At 38.2% G+C, this 16,743-nt stretch overlaps 1 protein-coding gene and 1 pseudogene across 4 annotated transcripts in view; one reads left to right on the forward strand and one right to left on the reverse strand.

Moving 5' to 3' along the window:
• Positions 1–16,743, reverse strand: part of TAOK1 (TAO kinase 1) — a 168,749-nt gene that overhangs the window by 108,355 nt on the left and 43,651 nt on the right. For all 4 annotated transcript variants that reach the window (XM_035303282.3, XM_054257062.2, XM_054257064.2 and 1 more), the window contains one exon: positions 6,284–6,508. In XM_035303282.3, coding sequence (XP_035159173.1) covers positions 6,284–6,415 — 132 coding nt within the window. In that variant the 5' untranslated portion in view covers positions 6,416–6,508. The remainder of the gene's footprint in view (positions 1–6,283; positions 6,509–16,743) is intronic.
• LOC118154261 (U6 spliceosomal RNA) lies at positions 10,915–11,015 on the forward strand (annotated as a pseudogene).

The following is a 16,743-nucleotide window of genomic DNA, read 5'->3' on the forward strand; positions in this document are numbered from 1 at the left end:
AAAAAAAAAAAAAGGCAGGGGTAGCAGCAATCCTAGTCTCTGATAAAACAGACTTTAAACCAACAAAGATTAAAAGAGACAAAGAAGGGTATTACATAATGGTAAAAGGATCAATGCAACAAGAGCTAACTATCCTAAATTTATATGCGCCCAATGCAGGAGCACCCAGATACATAAAGCAAGTTCTTAATGACCTAGAAAGAGACTTAGACTCCCACACAGTAATAGTGGGAGACTTTAACAGTCCACTGACAATACTGGACAGATCAACGAGACAGAAAGTCAATAAGGATATCCAGGACTTGAATGCAGACCTGGACCAAGTGGACCTAATAGACATTTACAGAACACTCCACCCCAAATCCACAGAATACACATTCTTCTCAGCACTACATCACACTTACTCTAAAATTGACCACATAATTGGAAGTAAATCACTCCTCAGCAAATGCAAAAGAACGGAAATTATAACAAATAGTCTCTCATACCACAGCACAATCAAATTAGAACTCAGGATTAAGAAAAGCATCAAAACTGCACAATCATATGGAAATTGAACAACTTGCTCCTGAATGACGAATAGATAAACAATGAAATGAAGGCAGAAATAAAAATGTTCTTCGAAACCAACGAGAATGATGACACAATGTACCAGAATCTATGGGACACATTTAAAGCAGTATCTAGAGGGAAATTTATAGCAATAAATGTGCACATGAGAAATAAGGAAATATCTAAAATCAATACCCTATCATCAAAATTGAAAGAGCTAGAGGAGCAAGATCAACAAAACTCAAAAGCAAGCAAAAGACAAGAAACAACTAAGATCAGAGCAGAACTGAAGGAGATAGAGACACAAAAAAACCCTTGAAAATAAATAAATAAATCCAGGAGCTGGTTTTTTGAAAAGATCAACAAAATAGACAGACCACTAGCTAGACAAACAAAAAAGAAAAGAGAGAAGAATCAAATAGATCCAATAAAAAATGATAAAGAGAAGATCACCACCAATTCCTCAAAAATAAAGGCTACCATCAGAGATCACTACAAACAGCTCTATACACATAAACCAGTAAATCTGGAAGAAATGGATAAATTCCCGGACACGTGCACTCCCGAGACTAAGCCAGGAAGAAGCTGAAACCTTGAATAGACCAATAACAAGGTCTGAAGTAGAGACAGCAATTAATAGCCTACCAACCAAAAAAAGTTCAGGTCCAGATGGATTCACAGCCGAATTCTAATAGACATACAAAGAGGAGCTGCTACCATTCCTGTTGAAACTATTCCAAACAATACAAAAAGAGGGAATCCTCCCTAACTCTATGAGACCAACATCAACCTGACACCAAAACCTGGCAGAGACACAACTGAAAAAGAAAACTACAGGCCAATATCCATGATGAATATTGATGCAAAAATCTTCAATAAAATACTGGCAAACTGAATCCAACAGCGCATCAAAAAGCTTATCCACCACAAGGAAGCAGGCTTCATCCCAGGGATGCCAGGCTGGTTCGACACACGCAAATCTATAAACATAATCCATCACAAAAACAGAACCAAAGACAAAACCCACATGATTATCTCAATAGATGCAGAGAAGGCCTTTGACAAAATTCAACAGAACTTTATGCTAAAAACTCTCAATAAACTAGGTATCGATGGAATGTATCTCAAAATAATAAAACCTATTTACGACAAACCCACAGCCAATATCATACTGAACAGGCAAAAACTAGAAGCATTCCCTTTAAGAACTGGCACTAGACAAGGATGCCCTCTTTCACCACTCCTATTCAATATAGTATTGGAAGTTCTAGCCAGAGCAATTAGGCAAGAAAAAGAAATAAAGGGCATTCAATGAGGAAAAGAAGAAGTCATATTGTCCCTATTTGCAGATGACATGATCATATATTTATTCATCTTTTTTTCTTTTATTTGTGATCATATATTTAAAAGACCCCATCATCTCAGCCCAAAACCTCCTTAAGCTGATAAACAACTGTGGCAAAGTCTCAGGATACAAAATCAATGTGCAGAAATCACCAACATTCCTATACACCAACATCAGACAAACAGCCAAATCACGAGCGAACTCCCATTTGCAATTGCTATAAAGAGAATAAAAAACCTAGGAATACAACTAACAAAGGATGTAAAAGATTGCTTCAAGGAGAACTACAAACCACTGATCAAGGAAATAAAAGAGGACACAGAGTGAAAAACATTCCACACTCATGGTTAGCAAGAATCAATATTGTGAAAATGGCCATACTGCCCAAAGTAATTTATAGATTCAATGCTATCCCCCCGCATCAAGCTCCAATGACCTCCTTCACAGAACTGGAAAAAACTACTTTAAACTTCATATGGAACCAAAAGAGAGCCTGCATAGCCAAGACAATCCTAAGCAAAAAGAAAAAAGCTGGAGGAATCACACTACCTGACTTCAAACTATACTACAAAGCTACAGTAATCAAAACAGCAGGGGACTGGTACCAAAACAGAGATATAGACCAAAGGAACAGAACAGAGGCCTTGGAAACACCACCATACATCTATAACCATCTGATCTTTGACAAACCTGACAAAAACAAGCGATGGGGAAAGGATTCCCTGTTTAATAAATGGTGTTGGGAAAACTGGCTAGCCACATGCAGGAAGCTGAAACTGGACCCCTTCCTTACACCTTACAGAAAAATTAACTCCAGATGGATTAAAGATTTAAACATAAGAACTAACACCACTGGGCCGGGCGTGGTGGCTCATGCCTATAATCCCAGCACTTTGGGAGGCTGAGACGGATGGATCACGAGATCAAGAGATCGAGACCATCCTGGTCAATATGGTGAAACCCCATCTCTACTAAAACTACAAAAATTAGCTGGGCATGGTGGCACATGCCTGTAGTCCCAGCTACTCAGGAGGCTGAGGCAGGAGAATTGCTTGAACCCAGGAGGCAGAGGTTGCGGTGAGCCAAGATAGCGCCATTGCACTCCAGCCTGGGTAACAAGAGCGAAACTCCATCTCAAAAAAAAAAAAGAACTAAGACCATAAAAACCCTAGAAGAAAACCTAGGCAACACCATTCAGGACATAGGCCTAGGCAAGGACATCATGACTAAAACACCAAAAGCAACAGCAACAAAAGCCAAAATAGATAAATGGGATCTAATTAAGCTTCAGAGCTTTTGCACAGCAAAAGAAACAATCATTAGAGTGAACCAGCGACCAACAGAATGGGAAAAAATTTTTGCAATCTACCCATTTGACAAAGGGTTAATATCCAGAATCTACAAAGAACTAAAGCAGATTTACAAGAAAAACAAACAAACCAACCCATTCAAAAGTGGGCAAAGGATATGAACAGACATTTTTCAAAAGAAGATATATATGCGGCCAACAAACATGGAAAAATGCTCATCATCACTGGTCATTAGAGAAATGCAAATCAAAACCAAATTGAGATGCCATTTCATGCTGGTTAGAATGGCGATCATTAAAGTATCTGGAGACAACAGATGTTGGAGAGGATGTGGAGAAAAAGAAACACTTTTACACTATTGGTGGGAATGTAAATTAGTTCAACCATTATGGAAGACAGTGTGGTGACTCCTCAAGGATCTAGAAACAGAAATTCCATTTGACCTAGCAATCCCATTACTGGGTACATACCCAAAGAATTATAAATCGTTCTATTATAAAGACACATGCACACGTATGTTCACTGCTGCGCTGTTTACAATAGTAAAGACCTGGAACCAACCCAAATGCCCATCATTGATAGACTGGACAAAGAAAATGTGGCACATATACACCACGGAATACTATGCAGTCATAAAAGATGATGAGTTCATGTCCTTTGTAGAGACATGGATGAATCTGGAAACCGTCATTCTCAGCAAAGCGACACAAGAAACACTGCATGTTTTTACTCATCGGTGGGTGATGAACAATGAGAACACTTGAGCATAGGGACGAGAACAACACTCACTGGGCTAGGTTGGGGGACAGAGGGTAGGGGAGGGAAGGGACATGTATCAAATAAAGATTTCATATCCTGAATATACTAAGAACCACTGGCAGGGCCCAGTGGCTCACGCCTATAATCCCAGCCCTTTGGGAGGCCGAGACAAGTGATCACCTGATCAGGTGTTTGAGACCAGCCTGGCCAATATGGTGAAACCCCGTCTCTACTAAAAATACAAAAATCAGCTGGGCATGGTGATGGGTGCCTGTAATCCCAGCTACTTTGGAAGTTAACAAAAGACGATCACTTGAAGCTGGGAGAGAGATTGCAGTGAGCCGAGATCAAGCCATTGCACTCCAGCCTGGACAAGAGTAAAACTCCATCTCAAAAAACAAAGACAGTAACAAAAAAACACTAAGAACCCCTAAAATTCAACAAGAGACAGCCCAAATATAAAAATGGGAAACGTAATATACATTTCTCCAAAGAAGATACACAAAGCACCTGAAAAGATGCTTAACATCATCAGTCATCAGGGAAATGCAAACCAAAACTGCAATATCACTTAACATCTAGTAACATCGCTATAATAAAAATAAGTGGAAAACAAAAGGCACTGTTGAGGATGTGAAGAAACTGTAACACTCATACGTTGCTGGTGGGAATGGAAATGGTGCAGCTGCTGTGGTGCAGTTTGGCACTTCCACAAACAAACACAGAATACTATAGGAACTGGCAATTCCACTCCTAGGTGCATACTCAAAACTGAAAACAGGGACTCAACCAGATACACATCAGTGTTCACGGCAGCATTGTTCACAATAGTCGAAAGTGGAAACAACCCATGTGCTCATCAACAGATGCATGAATAAACAAATTATGGTTTATACATACAACGGAATATTATTCAGCTATAAAGAAGAATAAAGCTCTCACACATACTGCAATAAGGATGAAGCTCAAAAACAATTAGTTAAATAATATAAGCTAGAAACAAAAGGACAAATATTGTTTGACTCCATTTCTATGAATATCTAGAAATATCTAAGGAAATTCATAGAGATGAAGGGAGATTACAGGTACCAGGACTGGGAGGAGGGTGAAATGGGGGTTACTGTTAATGGACACAGAGGTTCTACTTCGGGTCATGAAAATGTTGTAGAACTAGATAGTGGTAATGTGCAAATGTTAAAAATAATTAAAACAGCAAATTTGATAAATTTTTTTAGCTCCTACTCACGTGCAAACACACAAATGCATATAAAAGAACAGACTTTGGTATATCTGTCGAATAATGATCCTAGACCCCAGAAGACTAAGATTGACTCTGAATGAGACTTTACAGAAGTAGAAATCAGAGAAAGTCTGTGTTCTGCAATATTTAATTCTATAGCAATGCAAGCCATAAGACTCATAAAAACAGTATGCTAAGAATTCTAAAAAGGTAACACGTAAGTTAAAGCAAAGGAATTATTTTTTCTTTCTTTTTTTTTGAGACAGGATCTAGCTCTGTTACTCAGGCTAGAATGCAGTGGTACAATCTCGGCTCACTGCAATCTTTGCCTCCTCGGCTCAGATGATTCTCCCGCCTCAGCCTCCTGAGTAGCTAGAACTACAGGACTGCACCACCAAACCTGGCTTAAGTTTTTTATTTGTTGTAGAGACAGAGTTTCACCATGTTGCCCAGGGTGGTCTCAAACTCCTGGACTCAAGTGATCCATTCACCTTGCCTCCCAAAGGGCTAGAATTACAGGCGTAAGCCAACAAGCCTGGCTCACAAAATCATATTCTTTCTCATGTTTTCAATATTCCAAGAAGTTCAATAAATAAAACAATTTTCATATTTGAATCTTAACACACACATGCACGTGCGCGTGCACACTCTCTCTCTCCTATGCAAGTGACTATAAAATGACTGTGGCCTATATCTCTATCTTTTTTTTTTTTTTTTGAGACAGTCTCACTCTTGTCCCCCAGGCTGGAGAGTGATGGTATAATCTTGGTTCACTGCAACCTCCACCTCCCGGGTTCAAGCGATTCCCCTGCCTCTGCCTCCGGAGTAGCTGGGATTACAGGCACAAGCCACCATGCCCAGCGAATTTTTGCTATTAACTGGTTTCACCATATTGGTCAGACTGGTCTCGAACTCCTAATCTTGTGATCCACCTGCCTCAGCCTCCCAAAATGCTGGGATTACAGGCGTGGGCCACCCTGCCTGGCCCTGTATCTTTTTTTATTTACTGTATTTTGCTCTGTCAGAAGTGGACATTAAGTAAATGCTGGTCACTGACATGAAGCCATTAACACTTACAAAATACACTGCTCCAAAGCTTCCATGGCCAATTTCTCTGAGATCTGTGAAGAGCTTCTCTGGATCTTCTTTGAAGAAGAGCTCTGCAATTTCAGGGTCCTTCAGGCTGCCTGCTCTGTTAGTTGATGGCATCCTGCTGAGCAGTCAGCTGTCTGATTCTAATTTTATACTGCTATCCCAATCCTTGGTTCATCTGTATGAATGAAGCCACGCTGGCATAAACTACTGTAGAGAAATAGAAAAAAAAAGTAAGTATAAGGTCACATACTGATAGCATCTACAAATTTATCTTATGTCTACAATTTCACTGAAAAGGCAGTGTGGATACTACTGCAGTAATTCCTAAACCTGTTTCATCATCATAAACACCTGGGGTACTTAAAAAAGATCTCTACTATATAGCACTTTAAAAAATGAGATAATCTTTGTCTTGGCAGGCTTTCCAAGTCAATACTTAAAAATGTACTTCTGATGCAGTTATCTCATCAATAGAGAAGATAATATAAAAGAGATTTTCCTTTTTTTTTCTTTTGAATGTCAAGTGTATAAAAGAGATTTTTAAAATACACAATAACTCGGGCTGGGCGCAGTGGCTCACACCTGTAATCCCAGCACTTTGGGAGGCCGAGGCGGGTGGATCACGAGGTCAAGAGATCGAGACCATCCTGGTCAACATGGTGAAACCCCATCTCTACTAAAAATACAAAAAATCAGCTGGGCATGTGGCACACGCCTGTAATCCCAGCTACTCAGGAGGCTGAGGTGGGAGAATTGTCTGAACCCAGGAGGCAGAGGTTGCGGTGAGCCGAGATCGCACCATTGCACTCCAGCCTGGGTAACAAGAGCAAAACTCCGTCTCAAAAAAAATAAATAAATAAAATACACAATAACTCAAAATGTACCCACAGTATTTTCGACAACAGGAAACTTCCTTTTCTGTTCAGATACTATATGCCAGTGTATTAATCAACTCTGACATAAAAGAAAAATACAGTGAGAGAAAGTAATGAATTTCACACAGACAACTATTTCCCTATAAACTTGATTTTGACCATAGCAAAGTCACTTAACTTCTCATTCCTAAACTTAGTAGGTGGAACTAAATTCCATATAAAGTATTAATTTTCAATTAATCAATCTATAAAAAATAACAAACTTCAGTGTTATTTAAGACCATATTTAAGAATTCTGAATAAGTTTTAGTACCCTAGCAGAATTATTTTACATTAAAATTTTCTAACTGGGTCCATGATCTGCATCTTCTTTCTTATCTACCTAACAAATTCCCACTCAAAAAGTCTTTCAAGATTTAGATTAAATGCCATAAAGTTTGTAAATTTTAAGTCTATTAGGAAGAGTTGGTCACCCTCCCTTTATGCCCCCAAAGCATGCTGCAGCATATACCATATTATATTACTATTATTTAACTCTCTTTCCTAAACAAGCAGGTACAACGTGTCTCATTCATCTTTGTATCACCTCGCCAGCTCCTACCCCTTACCTTCTACAGTTAATATTATATAAAATATTGCTGAATAAAAGAATATACTTCTCTTCAATGCAGCCCCTAAAAATAATTTCACTTCCACAAATACTTACAGAACAAACAGTAATGCATAAGAGTATGATACATAAAAACATTAAAGTTGTCAAGAACAAAGAAAATGCAGGATAGCAACTTCCAGAAACTCAAAGAGACAAGAAATAATTAGGGAATTGAAACACTTGCTCAACCAAAGATCAAAATATAACACAATACCATCACCATCACAAGAGTAAAATACTAAAACAAAACAAGAAAATTAATAACTTAAAAAACCCAGAAACAAACCCATGTTTGTCTATCTTGAAATTTAACACACACAGTTAAAGGAGAAGACATAAATTGAGAAAACTTGACAATCTATTTGGAAAAAAAAAATGTATGCCTATCACTTACCTTACCATAAACATTACTGCTAAGTGGCTCAAAAAGGCATCTCAAATCAATGGGGAAAAGACTGATTTGATAAAAATGTATTGTTGGGAGAGCCTAATAGCCATATGAGAGAAAAATTATACCTTTTCCTCAAACTGAACATCAGAATTACATAGGGATCAGATACACAAATATTAAAAAATAAAATAAGTACTAGGAGGAAATATGAGTAAATTTCTTTGTAACCAGTGGGAGGAAACTTATCTATGATCTACATCCAGAGCAATAAGGAAATAGATGTATTTGACAATATAAAAAAGAAACCTTGAGAGGAAGGAACACAGTAAAAGACACCAAAAAGAATAAAAAGCAGACTGGCACAGTGGCTCACACCTATAATCCCAGCACTTTGGGAGGCCAAGGCAGGCAGATCACCTGAGGTCAGAAGTTTGAGACCAGCCTGACCAACGTGGAGAAACACCACCATCTCTACTAAAAATACAAAATTAGCCAGGCGTGGTGGCACATGCCTGCCATCCCAGCTACTAGGGAGACTGAGGCAGAAGAATTGCTTGAACCCGGGAGGTAGAGGTTGCTGTGAGCCGAGATCATGCCATTGCACTCCAGCCCGGGCAACAAGAGCAAAACTCCGTCTCAAAAAAGAAAAGAATAAAAAGCAGATAAACTTGATACAAAAGCAGGAAGTACATCTGTAAGAATTTTTTTAAAAAAAGACATGCCAGGTGAGTTGGCTAATGCCTGCAATCCCAGCACACTGGGAGGCCAAGGCAGGTGGATTACCTGAGGTCAGGAGTTCCAGACCAGCCTGGCCAACATGGTGAAACTCTGTTTCTACTAAAAATATAAAAATTAGATGGGTGTGGTAGTGCATGCCTATAGTCTCAGTTGCTCAGGAGGCTGAGGCGGGAGAATTGCTTGAATTCAGGAGGTGAAGGCCACAGTGAGCAGAAACTGTGCCACTGCACTCTAGCCTGGGCGACAGAGCAAGATTCTGTCTCAAAAAATAATAATAAAATAAACTTTTAAAAAGTCTGAAACTTAGATAAGAAAGAGTTAATATCCTTAACAATGTAGTTTTAAAAAACAGAGACGAAATGAACAACATCCTAATACCCCTAATATAGTTAATAAAAACGGGGAAACTCAGACACAGTGGTGGGTACCTGTAGTCCCAGCTACTCAGAAGGCTCAGGCTGGAGGATCACTTTGAGCCCAGGAGTGTGAGTCTGTAGTGCACTCGATCATGCCTGTGAATAGCCACTGCACTCCAGCCTGGGCAACAAGTGAAATCTCTTCTCTTGAACAAACAACAAACAAACAAAGCGGTGACTCACTCCTATAATCCCAGCACTTTGGGAGGCCAAGGCAGGCGGATCACCCATGGGCAGGAGTTCGAGACCAGCCTGGCCAATATGATAAAACTTCACCTCGACTTAAAAAACAAAAAATTAGCCAGGCATAGTGGTGCATGCCTGTAGTCCCAGCTACTCAGGAGGCTGAGGCAGGAGAATTGCTTGAAACCGGGAGGCAGAGGTTGCAGTGGGCCGAGATTGTGACATTGCATTCCAGCCTGGGCAAAAAGAGTGTATAACTCTGTCTAAAAAAAAAGAAAATGGCCAGGTGTGGTGGCTCATGCCTGTAATCCCAGCACTTTGGGAGGCTGAGCCAGGCGGATCACCAGGTCAGGAGATCAAGACCATCCTGGCAAACATGGTGAAACCCCGTCTCAAAAAAAAAAAAAAAAGAATATAGAAAGAAAAATGCAAGTTAAACCAAAACTAAACATAAGGAAGGCAATACTAAAGAACAGAATAGAAGTCAGTGAAATAGAAAACAAAAAGACAACAGAGGAAAAAAATCAATAGTCAAAAGCTGTTCTTTGAGGGAAAGCAGAGGAAGTCTTTAAGACAGAAAGGCCTCTACCTAAACTGACAAAGGGAAACAAGCAGACACAAATTACCAATAACACAAACGAAAGAGGTATCACTACAGACCCTATAGACATTAAAAAGATAAGGAAATACAATGAACAACTGTAAGCTAACAATATAGATGAAATGGACAAATTATTTTAACAGGGATAAAAACTACCAAAAACTTACTCAAGAAGAAATAACCTGATTAGTCATATGTGTATGAAAGAAAACTCCAGGCCTATACAGTTTCACTATCAAATCCATTAAATATTAAAGAAAAAAAAATATCAATTCTACATAAATTCTTCAAGCTTAGAAGAGAGAACATTTCCCAATTCATTTTATGAAGCCATCATGACATTGATATCAAAACAAACCAAAACATTAACAAAAACTGAAGATTTCTGACCAATATAAAAGCAAAAATCATCAACGTAAAAGCAAAATCATCAACAAAATTATCAGCAGATTAAATTCAGCAATATGTAAAAATGATACCACAGCACAATCAAGCAGGATTTATCAAGAAACGCAAGGCTGGTTCAACCTTAGAAAAACATTGTCATTCTCCATTCTAAACATACTAAAGAAGAAATACAAACAGAGGCAGAAAATCAAATTGACAACATCTATTCATGATAAAAACACTCAAAACTAGGAATAGAAAGGAACATCCTTAACCTATCAAAGGTATCTACAAAAAACCTGCAGCTAACATCATATGTAATGCTTGAAGACTGAAAGCTTTCCCCTAAAGATTAGAAATAACGCAAAGGGTGCTTGCTTGGGCAGCACATATGCTAAAATTAAAATAAGAAAATTAGCACGGCCCCTGCACAAGGATGACATGCAAATTTGTAAAGTGTTCCATATTTGTACATTTTTAAATAACTTAAAGAGTATAATTGGATTGTTTGCAACTCAAAGGGTAAGTGCTTGAGGGGATGAATACCCCATTCTTCCTATGTGCTCATTTCACATTGCACACCTGTTTCAAAATATCTCGTGTACCCCATAAATATATAAACCTACTATGTACCCACAAAAATTAAAAGTAAAAAAGAAAAAGAAGGCAATGATATCCATTCTAATCAGTCCTAATCAACACTGTACTAGAATTTCTAGTCAGTGTTTGCTTTGTAAAGGAAGAAAAAGAAATAAAAGGCATACATACCAGAAAGAAAGAAAACTTTCTACTTACTAACAATATTATTGTGTACAGAGAAAATCCCAAAAATGTACAAAATAGCAATGGGAAAAGACTGAGTAAACCTAAGTCTAATAACACATGGGTATAATTTGTAAAGTAAAAACAATACAAATCTGGTGAAAGAAATCAAAGTTAACCTAATTACATGGAGAGATGTACTGTTTTTATGGTGAATGACTCAATATTATTATCAGGTAATTCTCTTTAACTGATCCAAAAATTAAATGATTCGTAGATTCAACACAATCTCAGAGTACAACAGGATTTTCTGTAGATATCAACAAACTGATTCTAACATGTATATGAAAAGGCAAAAGCTCCAAATTAGCCAAAATAACTTAAAAAGAATAAGGGTAGGGCCAGACGCATTAGCTTGTGCCTGTAATCCTAGCACTTTGGGAGGCCGAGGCAGGCAGATAACAAGGTCAGGAGATTGAGACCATCCTGGCCAACATGGTGAAACCTCGTCTCTACTAAAAATACAAAAATTAGCTGGGCATGGTGGTGTGTGCCTGTCCTGTAATCCCAGCTACTCAGGAGGCTGAGGCAGGGGAATTGCTTGAACCAGGGAGTCGGAGGTTGCAGTGAGCCGAGATCACACCACTGCACTACAACCTGGTGACAGAGCAAGACTTGTCGCAAAAAAGGAAAAAATAAAATAAAATAATAAAATAAAGGTGAAGAACTCACATTACCTGATTTGAAGACATAATATAAAGCTACAAATAATCAAGACAGCGTGGTAATGAATGAAAGGACATACACAGTCTAATGAAACAAAACAGAAGTCCAGAAACGGGTCATACAAATATGATCCACTGATTTTTGTCAAAGGTGCAATAAAGAAAAGATAATCTTTTGAAAAATGGTGCCACAGCAACTGGCATCAAATTTGAATTTTTTTTTTTAAACGGAGTCTTGCTCTATCACCAGGCTGGAGTGCAGTGGCACAATCTCGGCCACTTCATCTAAAATTGAAATCTGACTTACATTTTGCACTTTACAGAAAAATGAACTCAAAATTCCATATACAAGACTATAAACATTTAGAAGAAAGGAGAAAATCATTATCTTGGATTAGACAGAGTTCTTAGGCATAATACCAAAAGCATGATCCACAAAAGGCTAATTTGAACTTTATCAAAACTAAAAACTTTTTCCCTTGCAAAGGACACTGTTAAAAGAATGAAGTCCAGCCAGAGACCAGGAGAAAATATTTTCAAATCACATATCTGAAAAAAGATTTGTATCCAGAATATCTAAAGCATTCTCAAAACTCAGTAATAGAGTTTAGTGGTACACACTTGAGTATAAAACCATAAAGAAACTCCCAGAAATGATTACTATAAATGTTAGGATGGTGGTTAATTTAGGGAAAGGGAAGGGGTTGTGACTGGGGTGAGACCGACAGAAGAGATTCTAGAGGCCGGGCACGGTGGCTCACGCCTGTAATACCAGCACTTTGGGAGACCGAGGCAGGAGGATCATGAGGTCAAGAGATGGAGACCATCCTGGCCAACATGGTGAAACCTCGTCTCTACTAAAAATGCATAAATTAGCTGGGTGTGGTGATGCATGCCTGTAGTCTCAACTACTTGGAAAGCTGAGGCAGGAGAATCACTTGTACCTGGAGGCAGAGGTTGCAGTGAGCTGAGATCGCGCCACTGCACTCCAGCCTGGCAATAGGGCAAGACTTCATCTCAAAAAAAAAAAAAAAAAAAGAGATTCTAGATTTGCTAGTCAAGTTCTATTTCTTTTTTTTTTTTTTTTTCACATGTAGAGTATTTGTTTGTAGGGAGGCCACAAGCTTCATGCAAGTTCTATTTGTTGCCTTAGGTAGTGGTTACAAGATTGTATGATTTATAATAATAATTCATTAAGCTATGTATTTATTTTTTCATTTATTTATTTATTGAGACAGAGTCTCACTCTAACACCAGGCTGGAGTGCAGTGGCGCGATCTCAGCTCACTGCAACCTCTGCCTCCAGGTACAAGTGATTCTCCTGCCTCAGCTTTCCAAGTAGTTGGGACTACAGGCATGCATCACCACACCCAGCTAATTTATATGCATTTTTGGTGGCAACAGGGTTTCACCGTGTTGGCCAGGGCAATCTCAATCTCTTGGCCTCATGATCCACCCGCCTTGGCCTCCCAAATTGCTGGGATTACAGGCATGAGCCACTGTGCCTAGCCTTTTTTTTTTTTTTTTTTTTTTTTTTTGAGATGGAGTCTCCCTCTGTTACCCAGGCTGGAGTGCAGTGGTGAAATCTCGGCTCACTGCAAGCTCCACCTCCCAGGTTGAAACAATTCTTTTGCCTCAGCCTCCCAAGTAGCTGGGATTACAGGTGCATTCCACCACATGCAGCTAATTTTTCCTATTTTTAGAAGAGACGGGGTTTCACCATGTTAGCTAGGATGGTTTTGATCTCCTGACCTTGTGATCCACCCACCTCGGCCTTCCAAATGCTTGGGATTACAGGCATGAGCCATCACACCCAGCTGCTATGTATTTTTCATATTTTCTATATCTGATTTTATAATTAAAAGGTTAAAGAAAAACAAAAATTCTATGCACAATATAGTATCATATATATAAAATAATTTGTAGAGACAAGGGGACAACATATACCAAAATGTTAAGGATTATTTTTAGGTAGTTATGGTGACCATTATGGCCAATATCACAAGTCTGCTTTCCTTATGTTCAAACTTTTAAACAATAATTATATATTCCATTTCTATAACCAGAAAAAAGATAAATAAAAAAGATCCATGAACACCTATGTATATTGTTTAGATTGTTAGAAGACAGGGAAAAGTAAAAAATATAATATATAAATATATGAGAACCTCCAAAAGACAACCTGAAATACATCATTACACTGTTAGACTAGAGTTAACAGCATCCAGTGCATAACTGCTTTTCTATACATACTAAAGTTCCCAAAATTACTTTATTATAATAATTAGCACCATCCTGGTTGCCCTGCACCTATTCAGAATGTTGCTGTAACAGAGCCATCAATGTAAACTAACAAAAAAAGTCTTGTTCACTTTTTTTTTCCTTTTCTTTCTAGGCTGTCCTCCAGATCTTGTTCACTTTTAATAGCTGTCATGAAAAAAACTACAGGAAAGAAACAGCAGCGAGGAGCTTTTGCAGCAATCCTAGACTCCATAATTCTTCCAGTCTGCTAAATAAACATACATAAATACCCAAACAAAATGTACGACTAATATAAATAGACAAACTATATACAGGTGGGTTTTGTTTTTTTTTTTTTTTGAGACAGTCTCACTCTGTCAGTCAGGCAGGAGTGCAGTGGCGCGATCTCAGCTCACTGCAACCTCTGTCCCCTGGGCTCAAGCAATTCTCCTGCCTCGGCCTCCAAAGTAGCTGGAATTACAAGTGTGTGACACCATACCTGACTACTTTTTGTATTTTTAGTAAAGATGGAATTTCACCATGTTGCCCAGGCTGGCCTCAAACACCTGACCTCAGGTAATCCACCCGCCTTGGCCTCCCAAGGTGCTGGGATTACAAGTGTGAGCCACCGTGCCTGGCCTAAATCAGGCTTTTAAAATAAAAATATTTGTAACAAGTTTTTTAAAGGTACTATGAAACAGCATATATAATTTTCTTTTTTTAAAAGTCTATTAGATTACTTTTTTTTTTTGAGACGGAGTTTTGCTGTCACCAGGCTGGAGTCTCAGCTCACTGCAACCACTGCTTCCTGGCTTCAAGTGATTCTTCCGCCTCAGCCTCCAGAGTAGCTGGGACCACAGGTATGTGCCACCACGCCCCGCTAATTTTTTTGTATTTTTAGTAGAGACAAGGTTTCACTGTGTCAGCCAGGATGGTCTTGATCTCTTGACCTTGTGATCCACCCGCCTCAGCCTCCCAAAGTGCTGGGATTATAGGCGTGAGCCACAGATTACTTTTTTTTTTAATTATCTAATCTGTTCTTAGAGGAAAATATAAAAGTAATTTACCATGTTCTTCCTAATAAAGCGAGCAATAAAAAGAAACTAACAATTACATAAATAGTCAATGAGATCTAATTTATTCCTGGTTCCACAAAAGTTGACCAGAGAAACCTACCACTTATTAGGCTGTTTACACTGGAAAATGTGAAAGGCATAATTTTTGTGGGTGGTATCACTTTGTCCAATCATAAAAGCTGATAAAAGAATAAAATCCAATATAATTTATTTTAAAATCTCAGACCAAAGTAGGATTTTCAGAATTAAGTAACTGCTCCAAATTTGCAAAATATAGTCAAATAATTGACAATAACATCATTCAAGAGCAACAAAAAGAAGATGGGAGAGGGTACTGATAATCACAGCACATTCAGTATTACTTGAGGAATGCTCCTTGAATCAACAACGATGATGTCATGGTATTCCATCTTTTAAGAACCTTCAGATTTTCACAAAAAGGACATTGTTGGTGCTAAGCAATTGATTTAATATTACAAAGCCCTTTTCCCTACATCTGTTGGTCAGAGGGTTCAGGCTTAGAAAACAGTTAACTTAGTAAAATGTGCACTCCCTTTAGTGAAAGAAAATTGCCTCTTTCCACTGAATTGGTAGAGATCATACTATCTACTATATCCTCCCTCAACAGACACACACATACACACACATATATGTAATTATACCAATAATTGAAATGATAAATACAACTGGAAAATATCAGCAAGAAATTTGACATTATAGTATGAATCAGGCTTACCTACACAGAACTAATTTGATGCTTATTGTTTGAACCTACTTATACACATTACATGTAATTACAAAAGTTTAGAATTGGAAGAAATTAGGAGATAATTTGGTCCCAAAACGTAAAGTGTCTTTTCTCAAAATCACATGAGTAATTAATGGTGAGAAATACACAGAATCAATTTCCTGAACCACTCACCTAACTTCAAACTGAAAGAAGAGCAAAGATGAAAAGCAAGGATAATGTTCAAAATCTATTTGAGTTTTGGGTAGGATGGTTGTTGGGTAGAAGGGTATACATGAGGACATTACTATAAATACTATTTAATTCATAGCATTGATATACGAAAATTTAGGTTTTTAAAAAACAAGGCGTAAACGTATAAATAATATGTACCCATTTATATAAAAAGATGTATCTTTACACACACATACACAAATGATCTATGGAAGGATATATCAGAGACTTATTTTCAGTCCATGGATCCTTTCTAACTTCCAAACTTTTATTCCCTAAATGCATGTATTACCTTTTTTCCTTTTCTTTCTTTTTTTTTGTGAGACAGTTTTGCTCTTGTTGCGCAGGCTGAGTGTAATGTTGTGATCTCAGCTCACCACAACCTCCACCTCCCGATTCAAGTGATTCTCCTGGTGGAAAGCGCCTCCAATTCC

This window comes from Callithrix jacchus, chromosome 5 (genome assembly GCF_049354715.1).
Source record: "Callithrix jacchus isolate 240 chromosome 5, calJac240_pri, whole genome shotgun sequence".
Classification (NCBI taxonomy): domain Eukaryota; kingdom Metazoa; phylum Chordata; class Mammalia; order Primates; family Cebidae; genus Callithrix; species Callithrix jacchus.